Genomic DNA, 12,717 nt, shown 5'->3' on the forward strand with positions numbered 1-12,717 from the left:
AACAAATCTGACGCCAGTTATAAAAATGCTAGTTATAAAAAAATGCTGGTTATAAAAATATAACAATCTGATGCTAGTTATAAAATAGACTTTTTCTTATCATGTACTGTGAAAAAATTTTAAGTGGATAGTGAAACATTAAAACTCGGTTGGACTTTGGATACATTTATTATTTTTAGTTATAATTAATTATTGTAAATTACTTTAAAGTAGTCCAAGACTCCCGAGTAAAAATAATACATACCTTGTAGTTGAATTCTGAGTCTTGCCTTGACCTTATTTACATGTTGTAGATATTTTTAGATGTAATTTCAAGATCACAGTAAAGTAATGATACTACAAGAATTCCCATATTTCCTTCACACTCTTCCACAGGTAACATTTTACCACATCTGCCTTTTTAGTAATTCTCTATCCTTGCCTCAAATTGTCATGCATTTTCAGTCTCTTTCAATCTGGAACAGTTCTTTAGTCTTTCCTTAGGACGTTCGTATTTTTGAATAGTATAGGCATTTGTCCTTCTCTTTTTTTCACTTGCACACACCACACAGTGCTCATCACAACAGTTGCCCTCCCAATACCCATCAGCCATCTAGCCCATCCCCCTGCCCACCTCCCTTCCAGGAACCCTCAGTTTGGTTTTGGTTAAGAGTCTTGTTTTATGGTTTGCCCCTCTCCCCGCCCCCCCATGTGTCTCTTCAAATCAGTATGTTTTTTTAATGTTTCTTTATTTTGAGAGAGAGAGAGAGAGAGGGAGAGAATATGAATGGGGCAGGGGCAGAGAGAGAGAGAGAGAGAGAGAGAGAGAGAGAGAGAGAGAGAGATTCCCAAGCAGGCTCCACGCTCTTAGTGTGGAGCCCAGTGTAGGGTTCCACTCCATGAACCGTGAGATATGACCTGAGCCGAAATCAAGAGTCAGACGCTCAACCGAGTCACCCAGGCGCCCCTCGAATCAGTATTTTTACATCCTTCAGGTAAATACCTAATAATGCAACCATTAGGTCATAGGGTAGTTAGTTGTATTCTTAACTTTTTGAGGAACCTCCATGCTGTTTTCCAGAGTGACTACACCAGTTTGCATTCCCACCAACAGTGTAAGAGGGTTCTGCTTTCTCCTTATGCTAGCCAATACCTGTTGTTTCCTCTGTTGTTAATTTTAGCCATTCTGACAGGTTATCAGGTGGTATCTCATTGTGGTTTAGGTTTGTGTTTCCCTGATGATGAGTGATGTTGAACATCTTTTCATGTGTCTGTTAGCCATCTGGATGTCTTCTTTGGAAAAGTGTCTATTCATATCTTCTGCCCATTTCTTAACTGGATTATTTTTTGGGGGTGTGTGTTGAATTTGCTAAGTTTGCTGTAGATTTTGGATACTAACCCTTTATCCGATATGTCATTTACAAATACCTTCTTCCATTCCATAGGCTGCCCTTTAGTTTTGTTGATGGTTTCCTTCACTGTGCAGAAGGTCTTTATTTTGATGAAGTCCCAGTGGTTCATTTTTGTTTTTGTTTCCCTTGCTTCTGGAGATGTGTCTAATAAGTTGCTATGGCTGAGGTGAAAGAGGTTGCTGCCTGTGTTCTCCTGTAGGATTTTGATGTTCGTGTCTTACATTTAGGTCCTTCAACCATTTTGAATTTTTTTGTGTATGGTATAAGAAAGTGGTCCAGTTTTATTCTTCATGTTGCTGTCCAGTTTTCCCTACACATTTGCTGAAGAGACTGTCTTTTTTCCATTGAATATTATTTCCTGCTTTTTTGAAAATTAGTTGACCATATAATTGTGGGTCCATTTCTGGGTTTTCTATTCTGTTCCATTGACTTACGTGTCTGATTTTGTGCCAGTACCACACTTCCTGGATGACTACAGCTTTGTAGTATAGCTTGAAATCCAGAATCGTGATGACTCCCGTTTTGGTTTTCTTTTTCAAGATTGCTTTGGCCATTTGGGGTTGTTGGTAGTTCCATACCAATTTTAGGATTGTTTGTTCTGGCTCTGTGAAAAATGCTGGTTGTATTTTGAAAGGGATTGCATTAAATGTATGGATTGCATTAAATAGTATAGACTTTTTAATGATGTTTGTTCTTCTAATCCATAAGCTTGGAATGTTTTTCTGTTTCTTTGTGCCTTCTTCAATTTCTTTCATCAGTGTTTTATAGTTTTCAGACTATAGATCTTTTACCTCTTTGGTAGGTTTATTCCTAAGTATCTTATACATGGGTCGATTCCTTGATTTCTCTTTCTGCCACTCCGTTATTGGTGTACAGAACTGCAACAGATATCTGCATTAATTTTGTATCCTGTGACTTCACTGAATTTGTGTATCAATTCTAGCATTTTTTGGTGGAGTCTTTCAGGTTTTCTACATGGAATATCATGTTGTCTACAAATCATGAGCATTTGACTTCTTTGCCTATTTGGATGCTTTGGGTTTTTTTTATTTTTTTTTTTTAATATTTTTTTTGACGTTTATTTATTTTTGAGACAGAGACAGAGCGTGAAGGGGGGAGGGGCAGAGAGAGAGGGAGACACAGAATCGGAAGCAGGGTCCAGGCTCTGAGCCATCAGCCCAGAGCCTGACGTGGGGCTCAAACTCACGGACCGCGAGATCGTGACCTGAGCTGAAGTCGGACGCTTAACTGACTGCGCCACCCAGGCGCCCCTGGATGCTTTGTTTTTCTTGTTGTCTGATTGCTGAGACTCATACTTCCAGTCTTATGTTAGATAACAGTGGTGAGAGTGGACATCCCTGTCTTGGTCTTGACCATAGAGGAAGAGCTCTGTTTTTCCCCATTGAGAATGTTAGCTGTGGGTCTTTCACATATGGCCTTTATGAGTGTTGACATAGGTTCCCTCTATCCCTACTTTGTTTAAGTTTTGTATCAAGAATGGATGTTGTACTTTGTCAAATACTTTTTTTTACATCTATCGAGAGGATCGTATGGTTTTTATCCTTTCTTTTATTAATGTGATGTATTACATTGATTGATTTGCAAATACTGACCCTCCTTGCAGCCCAGGACCATGATCATGGTGAACGATTCTTTTAATGTACTATTTATTGGATTGGATTTGCTAATAGTTTGTTGAGAATTTTTGCATCCATGTTCATCAGGGATATTAGTTTATAATTCTTTTTTTTATTGGAGTCTTTGGTTTTGGAATCAAGGTAATACTGGCCTTATAGAAGAGTTTGTAAGTTTCCTCCCATTTCTACTTTTTGGAACACTTTGAGAAGAAAACATATTAACTGTTCTTTAAATGTTTGGTAGAATTTACCTGGGAAGCCATGTGGCCCTGGACTTTTGTTTGTTGGGAGATTTTTGATTACTGATTCAATTTCTTTGCTGGTTATGAGCCTGTTCAAATTTTCTATTTCTGTTTCAGTTTTGGTAGTTTGTATGTTTCTAGGAGTTTATCTGTTTCTTCCAGATTGCCTAAATTGTTACGTATCATTTTTCATATTACTCTCTTACAATCGTTTGTATTTCTGTGGTGTTCGTTGTAATCACTTTCATTTGTGATTTTATTTATTTGGGTCCTTTCTTTTTTCTTTTTGGTAAGTCTAGCTAGGGGTTTATCAGTTTTATTAATTCTTTCAAAGAACTAGCGCCTAGTTTCATTGATCTGTTCTGGGTTTTTTGTTTGTTTGTTTCTATATTGTTTATTTCTTCTCTGATCTTTATTATTCCCTTCTTCTGCTGGCCTTAGGCTAAAAGCATCAGAAGAAGGGAAATATAGCCACTTGTTCTTTAGAAGCCCTCACTTTGGGTTTGTCTCATGTTTCCTAATAAGTAGATACAGATTTGTTTTTTTTGTTTTTGTTTTTGTTTTTGTTTTTGTTTTTGTTTTTTTTTGAGACTAAGAAAAGAATCCCTCTCCTGCCCTAACCCCATTAATCTGTCTACCTACCGATAGATTTCTTCAGTTCCAGTCCAACATCATAGGATTTGTTGTTTTCTCTGTCCATATTTCTAGCTACCTTTCCCAACAGTAAGGGACCTGGCTTCCCATTTAACTTCCATACATTTACTTGGTTACTCAGTATTCTTATATGTTACTTAGCTCCTGACCATGTAAGTCATCTCCTTCGCCCCAGCACTACTGAACATTTAGGGAGAGCCTCTGGCCCAGCAAGTATGCTGGGTGAGTCCGTGGGCATGTCCCTAGTCCCAGAAAATTGGCAAACATGCCTGTGTTTCCTCAGACCCAGGAAACATGCCAGAGGATTCCGTAATTAGAACCTTATAGTCATGAAGTTTGAATCCTTGTGGAATCCTTGTCATGTTCCAGCTGTCATGAACAAGCTTGTTGATCCTCTGCCCCCAGCAAATGTGCTCAGTTGAGCCTTGTGTGATCCCCTGGTTTTGACCCTGGCCAACACTCTAGTCAGGTCTCCAGCCCCCACCAGTGAGGAAGGCTCTGAGCTTTTCTTGAGGCTTTGGTGTTTAAAGTCAGTTCAAGATACTCTATGACATCGTGCATGTGACTCTCAAAGCAAATATTTAAAGTGGTCCAATTTAATCTTCTTTTATAATATCTGAGAAGGAGGAAGAAACATTTTTCTACATATGGATGATAGGAAAAAGTATCTTTGAATTTCTTACTATAGCTAGAAAATTGTTTGGCGGCTCTCGGAAACCAGCTGCCTAGTTACAACTGCCATTATTATACCTGGTAGTTGCTGAGTGGCCCTTGGTATCCCCAGTACCATAGAGAACCCTACAAGGTTGCCTTTAGGAAGAGAAGCCAGTGTATTTGCCTTTTCCCTGCCCACCACTATGTCTGCTGTCCAAAATTCCATAGAACAGTTTTGAACCATTGAAGTCTTATCCCGAAGCATTATTTTTGGAGGGTAGGAACATAATAATCATTTCAGATTCTTGCGCAGGCTTTTAACCCCAACAGTGATTACAACTATCTATTTACTGAATTCCTACAATACATGCTAGACATTTACATTCATTTCCTTTAATCCTCAGTAACCTGGCCATGTAAGTGCCCTGTCCGCATTTTACAGGTGAGAGTACAAGGCTCCGATGACAAGGCACGTTTTTTAACCATGCAAGTAATAGGTTGTAGTGCTGGGATTTGAGTCCAGCTCTGTTTGACTTCAGACCCTTTTTGTTACTATACTGCCTCTTTTACAAATTCACTGGTCTTGTGTGTGTATGTGTGTGTGCACATGTGTGCATGCATTAATGTGTGAATTTATGGTTACGTGTGTATACTTATTTAAGCAAATGACCTATAGAAAAAAAATGATTTAACCCCCTCAACTGTCTTAGTATCTAGTGCTTTTAAAGGAGCTTCCTGGAGAAGAACATCCTTTGCCGATGGAAGAGGTTGTTGAACTCCTAAAGCCACTATCGTAAGAAATTAAAACCATGTGTTATGTTCACTTTAAATTTATAAACTAACTGGTGTGTTGTGCTGTACTTATAAAGTTAAATTTTTTCCACTACAGCAACGTGTGTTCTTTGTATCGCCGTGACCAGGATGTTTGCAAGACAGTTTTAAACCACGTCGTTCATATAGTGATGAACCTGTGTCAAGGCAGTATGGATGCTGAAAACACAAGGGATGCCCAAGGGCAGTTTCTAACAGTGATTGGAGCGTTCTGGTAGGTGCAGAGTATTTTGTGGCGTTCTTAACTTTCTTTTACTACTCTGGATGCAATTGTTAACTTTGTCTTTCTGCATTAGTGATTTGTTCGAATCCTTGAATGTGAGTATATACATCTTTTAACAATAGCAGAATGTAGTTTCTGTTTCCTTCCTTGATTGCTTGAAGAACAGTGAACACATTGGCCTTGTCCCCAGTGTATGCATGTAGTCACAGCGTGACGTGACACGAGGCAAGTTTTACCATATTTACAGAGGAGCACATCTTTAGAGCCCTCCTCCCACTTGATTTGTAAGGATTTCTGAATCAGTGTAGAATGTGGTTTTGAAATCTTTGATATAAAAACAAGTTTTACAAATGTTTTCCTTTTAAAGCAAGTTTATAAATAACATGGTTCGCTGAAGTATGATAGCCCCCAGATGAGGCATGATCATAGAAAACAAATAAGGTACATTAAAATGAACTCCTTTTCAAACTAACTTTTTTTATTTGGAGTTTTTTGGAAGCTGAGAATATTGGCCTATGAGGATTACAGAATGAGAATTAAATTTAGTATGAAAAGAAATTTTGGAAGAAACCTAGAATAAGTATGATACTCAATGATATATTTTGACTGAGCTTTTAGTGGAATAATTATTTGACTTTGAAACACTTACTTTATTTCAGGCACTTAGCAAAGGAGGGGAAATGCACATTCTCTGTAAGAATGGCACTAGTAAAATGCCTTAAAACTTTGCTCGAGGTGAGTTATTCCACATCAATTATTAATAAGGTCTCTATTGAAATTTTTAAAGTAGCCTTTGTTTCTGTTTGTTGATGGATAATTTTTGTCTTAGTATTTCATATTTAACCTTAGTTCTTTTCCCATAGGCTGATCCTTATTCAAAATGGGCTATTCTTAATGTGATGGGCAAAGAGTTTCCTGTGAACGAAGTCTTTCCACATTTTCTTGCTGATAATCATCATCAAGTTAGCATGTTGGCCGCAGAGTCCATCAATAGGTAATAGGTCCTATATTCATGACGTGTCTAGAATGCTGCAGATAGCGTGTCTCGTCTGGCACAGTTGTGGGTCACTAGTTGTGATGTTGAAAGTAGGTAGCACTTACTGGGCATATACTGTAGGCCTGGCATTTATGTTTTCTCTTAATTCTGACACTTTTATCACTTAGATACTATTATTTTCTCCATTTTGTGAGTAAAAAGTGTGGCTCAGTGAGAGAAAGTAACTTGCTCCGTGCCATACAGCTAGTAAGTGGTTGAGTTGAATAAGATGTGTGTCTTAACCACTTCCAGAAGGTATTGAATGTTTGGATGTCACTGTGATTTTTATATGAGTTTATAAAATGAAGATTGGGACATTTCGTTTTGTGCTAATTACGATTATATTTATTCTGGTGAACATGCAGTTATAGAGTCACTGGAGTGATTCTATCGTGTAGACCTGTTTTATGTTTGAGTACTTAAAGGAGCAACTGTAATTTTTTAGGACTGCATGTTTTTGTCAGGTTGTTCAGCATTCTTGAACGCTTGAAATGTTACGTTCTAACACATCTACCTAAAATATAAGCTGCTTAAATGGGCTCAGATTTCATTAGTTTTTTGAAACAAGACCCAGTATGTTAGTGTGTGTCACATAGTGATTTATTTGTGTCTGATAATATACTTTGGAAAGTTGTATTTAAGGTAAATTATTTCACTTTTTACTTTTTTTTTTTTTTTTTTAAGATTATTCCAGGATATGAAGCACGGAGGTTCTTCCACATTATTGAAAGCACTTCCTTTGAAGCTTCAGCAAACAGCCTTTGAAAATGCATACTCGAAAGCTCAGGAAGGAATGAGAGAAGTAGTAATTTTAATACTTGCTAGTATCATACACTTCTTATAAATATGGTATATACTACTTTACCAAGCGTGGTCTAAGACGACATCCGCTGGTTTACTAAAACAACTGTATGAGTTAATTGAAATTATCTTGTTATAGGTTAGACTTGGTCCAATAATGGCAATTTCTTTTGATTCAACTTAGATGTACTATTTTTGTGGGAAGAACAAAATTTATTGAGTGTAAATGGCTTCCTTTTTCATTAAAATTTTAATTGAGGGGTGCCTGGTTGGCTCAGTTAAGTGTCTGACTCTTGGTTTCGGCTCAGGTCGTGGTCTCATGGTTCGTGAGTTTGAGTCCCGCGTCAGGCTCTGCGCAGTGTGGAGCCTGCTTAGGATACCCTTTCTCTTTCTCTCTGTCTCTGTCTCTCTCTCTTTCTGCCCCTCCCCCACTCATGCTGTGTCTGTCTCTCTCAAAATAAATAAAAATAAACTTTAAAAAAAAATTTTTTTTCAGTTGAAGTATCGTTAACGTACAATGTTATATTAGTTTCACGTGTATAACATGATAATTTCACAATTCTGTACATTACCCAGTGCTTATGATAGACGTAGTCACCATACAGCATTGTTACATTATTATTGAGTATATTCCCTGTGCTGTATTTTTCATCCCTGTGACTTATTTTATAGATGGAAGTTTGTACCTCTTAATCTCCATTATCTCTTTCACCCATTCCTCCACCCACCTCCCCTCTGATAATCACCACTTCTCTGTATTTAAAAGTCTGATTTTTTTTTTGTTCACTTGAAGTGAAATCCTATGGTGTTTGTGTTTCTTTGATTTATTTCACTTAGCATAATACCGTCTGCGTCCATCCACATTGTTGCAGAAGTCAAGATCTCATTCTTTTTTGTGGCTGAGTCATATTCTGTTGCACCCACCTGCCCACTCACCTCCATATATTCTTTATCCATTCATTTGTCAGTGGACACTTGGGTTACTTCCCTCACTTGGATATTGTGAATAATGCATAGGGGTGCATATATCTCTTAAATTAGTGTTTTTGTTTCTTTGAGTGAGTACCCAGTAGTGAAATTATTGAATCATAAGGGATTCCTATTTTTAATTTTTTAAAGAACATTATACTGTTTTCCACATTGGCTTCACCATTTTATATTCCCACCAACAGTGCACAGGGTTCCTTTTCTCCACATCCTCACTAACACTTGTTATTTTTGATTTTCTTGATAGCAACCATTCTGACAGGTGTGAGGTAATAGCTCATTGTGGTTTGGTTTGTATTTCCGTGATCATGAATGATGTCGAGCATCTTTTCATGTGTCTGTTGGCCATCTCGATGTCTTCTTTGGAAAAATGTCTGTTTAGGTACTCTGCTCATCTTTTAATCAAATTTTTCTTTAGGTGTTAAATTGTAGAAGTTCTTTATATATTTTGGATGTTAATTCCTTATCAGATATATCACTTACAAATATCTCTTTCCTTTCCGTTTTGTTGATGGTTTCCCTTTGGTGGGCAAAACATTTATTTTGGTGTTCTCTCAATAGTTTATTTTTGCTTTAGTTTTCTTTGCCTGAATTGATATACAGAAAACTGTTGCTAAGGTCAGTGTCCAAGAGAATACTGCCTATGTTTTCTTTTAGGAATTTTGTGGTTTCAGGTCTCACATTTAGACTTTTCATCCATTTTGAGTTTATTTTTGTGTATGGAGTTAGTGGCCCAGTTTTATTCTTGGCCATGTAGCTGTCCAGTTTTCCCAGCACCATTTTATTGAAGATACTGTTTATTTCGCATTGTATATTCTTGCCTCCTATGTCATAGACTCACCATGTAAGTGTAGGTTTATTTCTAGCCTCTCTCTTCTGTTACATTGATTGTGTATCTTTTTTTGTGCCGGTACCATACTGCTTTGATTACTGTGATTGTGATACCTCTGGTTTTGTTCTTTTTCAAGACTGTTTTGGGTATTCAGAGTCTTTTCTGGTCCCATACAAGCTTTATAAGATTATTTGTTCCAGTTCTGTGAAAAATACTGTTGGTATTTTGATAGGGATTGCATTGAATCTGTAGATTGTTTTGAGTAGTATGGACATTTTGATAATATTAATTCTTCCAATATGAGACCATGACATATATTTCCATTTTTCTGTGTCATTTTCAGTTTCTTTCATTAACATCTTATTTTTTCAGAGTATAGGTCTTTTACCTCCTTGGTTAAATATACTCCTAGGTATTTTATTCTTTTTGGTATAATTGTAAATGGCATTGTTTTCTTAGTTTCTCTTTCTGCTACTTCGTTACTAGTGTATAAAAAACTGCGACAGATTTCTGTGTATTAATTTTGTATCCTGCAACAGCATACTGAATTCATTTATGAGTGCTAATGGTTTTTTGATGGGTCTTTAGGGTTTTCTTTTTTTTTTTTTTAGTTTATTTATTTTGAAAGAACACAAGCAGGGGAGGGGCAGAGGGAAGGAGAGACAGAACCCCAAGCAGGATCTGCACTGTCAGCGCAGAGCCCGATGTGGGGCTTGAACCCACAAACCACAAGATCATGACCCGAGCTGAGATCAAGAGTCAGACGCTTAACTGACTGAGCCACCCAGGCACTCCGTAGGTTTTTCTATGTGTAGTATCATTTCATCTGCAAATAGTGGCAGTTTCACTTCTTCCTTACCAATTTAGATGCCTTTTATTTCATGTTTGGTTGCTGTAGTTAGGGCTTCCAGTATTGTGTTGAATAAAAATGGTGAGAGTGGACACCTTTTATTTGTGCCTGCTCTTAGAGTAAATGCTTTTAGTTTTTCACCATTGAGTATAATGTTAGCTGCGGGTTTTTCACGTATGGCTTTTATCATGTTGAGCTTTGTTTCCCCTAAACCCTCTTTGTTCGGAGAGTGTTTATCATGAAAGATGTTGTATTTTCTTAAATTTTTTTTTATCTGTTGAGGGGATCATATGGTTTTTATTTTTCCTCTTGTTAATATGATGTATCACATTGATTGACTTGTGAATATCGAACCATCCTTGCATCCCTGAAATAAATACCCTTGACTGCAGCAAATGGTCTTTTTGATGTATTGTTGAATTTAGTTTGGTATTATTTTGTTGGGGATTTTTGCATCTGCATTCATCAGGGATATTGGCCCCTAGTTCTCTTTTTTGTCTTTCTGCCTGGTTTTGGTATCAGGGCCTTCTGGAACAAATTTGGAAGTTTTCCTTTCTCTTCTCATTTTTGGAGTAGTTTGAGAAGAATAAATAATATCTCTTCTTTAAATGTCTGGTAGAATTCACCTGTGAAGCCATCTGGTTTTGGATGTGTTTGTTGGGAGATTTTTGATTACCAATTCAATTTCTTTACTAGTAATCTATTCAAGTTTTCTGTTTCTTCCTGATTTAGTTTTGGAACTTTATGTGTCTAGAAATTTACCCATCTGTTCTTGATTGTCCAGTTTGTTGGCATATAATGTTTCATAGTATTCTCTTATTCTTTGTATTTTTGTGGTATCAGTTGCTATTTCTCCTCTTTCATTCCAATTTATTTGAGTCCTCTTTTTTTTCTTGATGACTCTGGTCAAAGGTTTATCAATTTTGTTGATCTTTTCAAAGAACCAGCCCTTGGCTTCCTTGATCTTTTCTGTTTTTGTTGTTGTTGTCTCTTTTCTTTATTTCCTTTCTAATCTTTATTTCCTTCCTTCCACCAGCTTTGGCCTTTGCTTTTTCTTTTTCTAGTTAGGTGTAAAGTTAGGTTGTTTTCTTGAGAGTTTTGTTGTTTCTTGAGGTATTGCTATAAACTTCCCTCTTAGAACTGCTTTTGCTACATCCCAAAGATTTTGGATCATTGTGTTTTCATTTTCATTTGTTTCCATGTATATTTTTATTTCCTCTTTGATTTCTTCATTTACCCATTGGGTGTTCAGTAGCATGTTGTTTAGACTGCGTGCATTTGTGGTTTTGTCAGGATTTTTAAATTGATTTATACCATTGTGTTTGGAAAAGTTGCTTGATGTGATTTCTGTCTTCTTAAAATATTTCTTGTAAGATCTGGTTAAAAACCAATTTGGAGAAAGGTGATGGTAGGAAGAAATGGATTGAAAACCCTGTTCTGATAGGGGAGATCAACTTATATTGGTGTTCTTTAGGGAGCCTTATGATTCTTATATTTCTTTGTAGAATAATATTTTTCTTAAATGGCAAAATTATCTGAGTGTTAGAATTTATTCACTTATTTATGCCTTGATATGTTTGTGAAAAGTATATGAGGTGGTTAATCAAATACTGTCTAGTCGGTGATAACACAAAAGGACAGTTTTTGGACAGTTGGGTGAAAGAATGTGAATTTCAAAAAAGTTTCAATAGATTGGAAAAATGAATGTGAATAATATAAGATTTAATAGAGATGTATATGGTACATTAAAAAAAAAATTTTTTTTTTGACATTTATTTATTTTTGAGACAGAGAGAGACAGAGCATGAATGGGGGAGGGTCAGAGAGAGAGGGAGACACAGAATCCGAAACAGGCTCCAGGCTCTGAGCAGTCAGCACAGAGGCTGATGCGGGGCTTGAACTCACGGACCGCGAGATCACGACCTGAGCCGAAGTCGGACGCTTAACCGACTGAGCCACCCAGGCGCCCCATATGGTACATTTTAAAATTAGCCTGTCTTAAGCAAAAAGGGAAAATACTGACTTGATAGAAATTCATTTGTAACAAGTCCTAACAGGTTTTACTCTTGAGAGCACTGTATGAATCCCATTGCAATAGTTATCAAAAGAAACAAATTCTGCCTTAGATGTCATTAATAGAAGCTTACTGTCACACACAAGCTGATAAAAAGAATCTGGACTCATCTATACATTATAGAAGGCAGCTTGTATTTTGGGTTTGGTTCTGAGTAGAAGTAGATTTTTAACTAGGATGTTAGAGTCTGTAGATCCTGTCTCTCCTAAGGAGTTGGTGAAGGAGCTGACTTAGTGGGAACCTCATAGCTATTTTCAAACATGTCAATGATGGCCATTTAGTAAAGGCTCTTCCTTTTCCTTGTTCCAAAAAACCAGAAGTAGGATCAGTGGGTAGGAGAGTTTTCTAAATGTGAAGAGAAACTTTTTTTTTAAGATTTTATTTTTTAATTTTTTTAAATGTTTATTTATTTTTGACAGAGAGAAAGAAATAGAGTGTGAGTGGGGGAGGGACAGACAGAGAGGGAGACACAGAATCTGAAGCAGGCTCTAGGCTCTGAGCTGTC

General features: G+C 36.9%; 1 protein-coding gene across 6 annotated transcripts in view; it reads left to right on the plus strand.

Annotated features, from left to right (window-relative positions):
- Positions 1-12,717, plus strand: part of ATM (ATM serine/threonine kinase) — a 128,947-nt gene that overhangs the window by 39,071 nt on the left and 77,159 nt on the right. For all 6 annotated transcript variants that reach the window (XM_042958873.1, XM_042958872.1, XM_042958875.1 and 3 more), the window contains 5 exons: positions 5,289-5,371; positions 5,468-5,623; positions 6,292-6,367; positions 6,496-6,626; positions 7,353-7,470. In XM_042958873.1, the coding sequence (XP_042814807.1) occupies positions 5,289-5,371; positions 5,468-5,623; positions 6,292-6,367; positions 6,496-6,626; positions 7,353-7,470 (564 nt within the window). The remainder of the gene's footprint in view (positions 1-5,288; positions 5,372-5,467; positions 5,624-6,291; positions 6,368-6,495; positions 6,627-7,352; positions 7,471-12,717) is intronic.

This window comes from Panthera tigris, chromosome D1 (genome assembly GCF_018350195.1).
Source record: "Panthera tigris isolate Pti1 chromosome D1, P.tigris_Pti1_mat1.1, whole genome shotgun sequence".
NCBI classification, from domain to species: domain Eukaryota; kingdom Metazoa; phylum Chordata; class Mammalia; order Carnivora; family Felidae; genus Panthera; species Panthera tigris.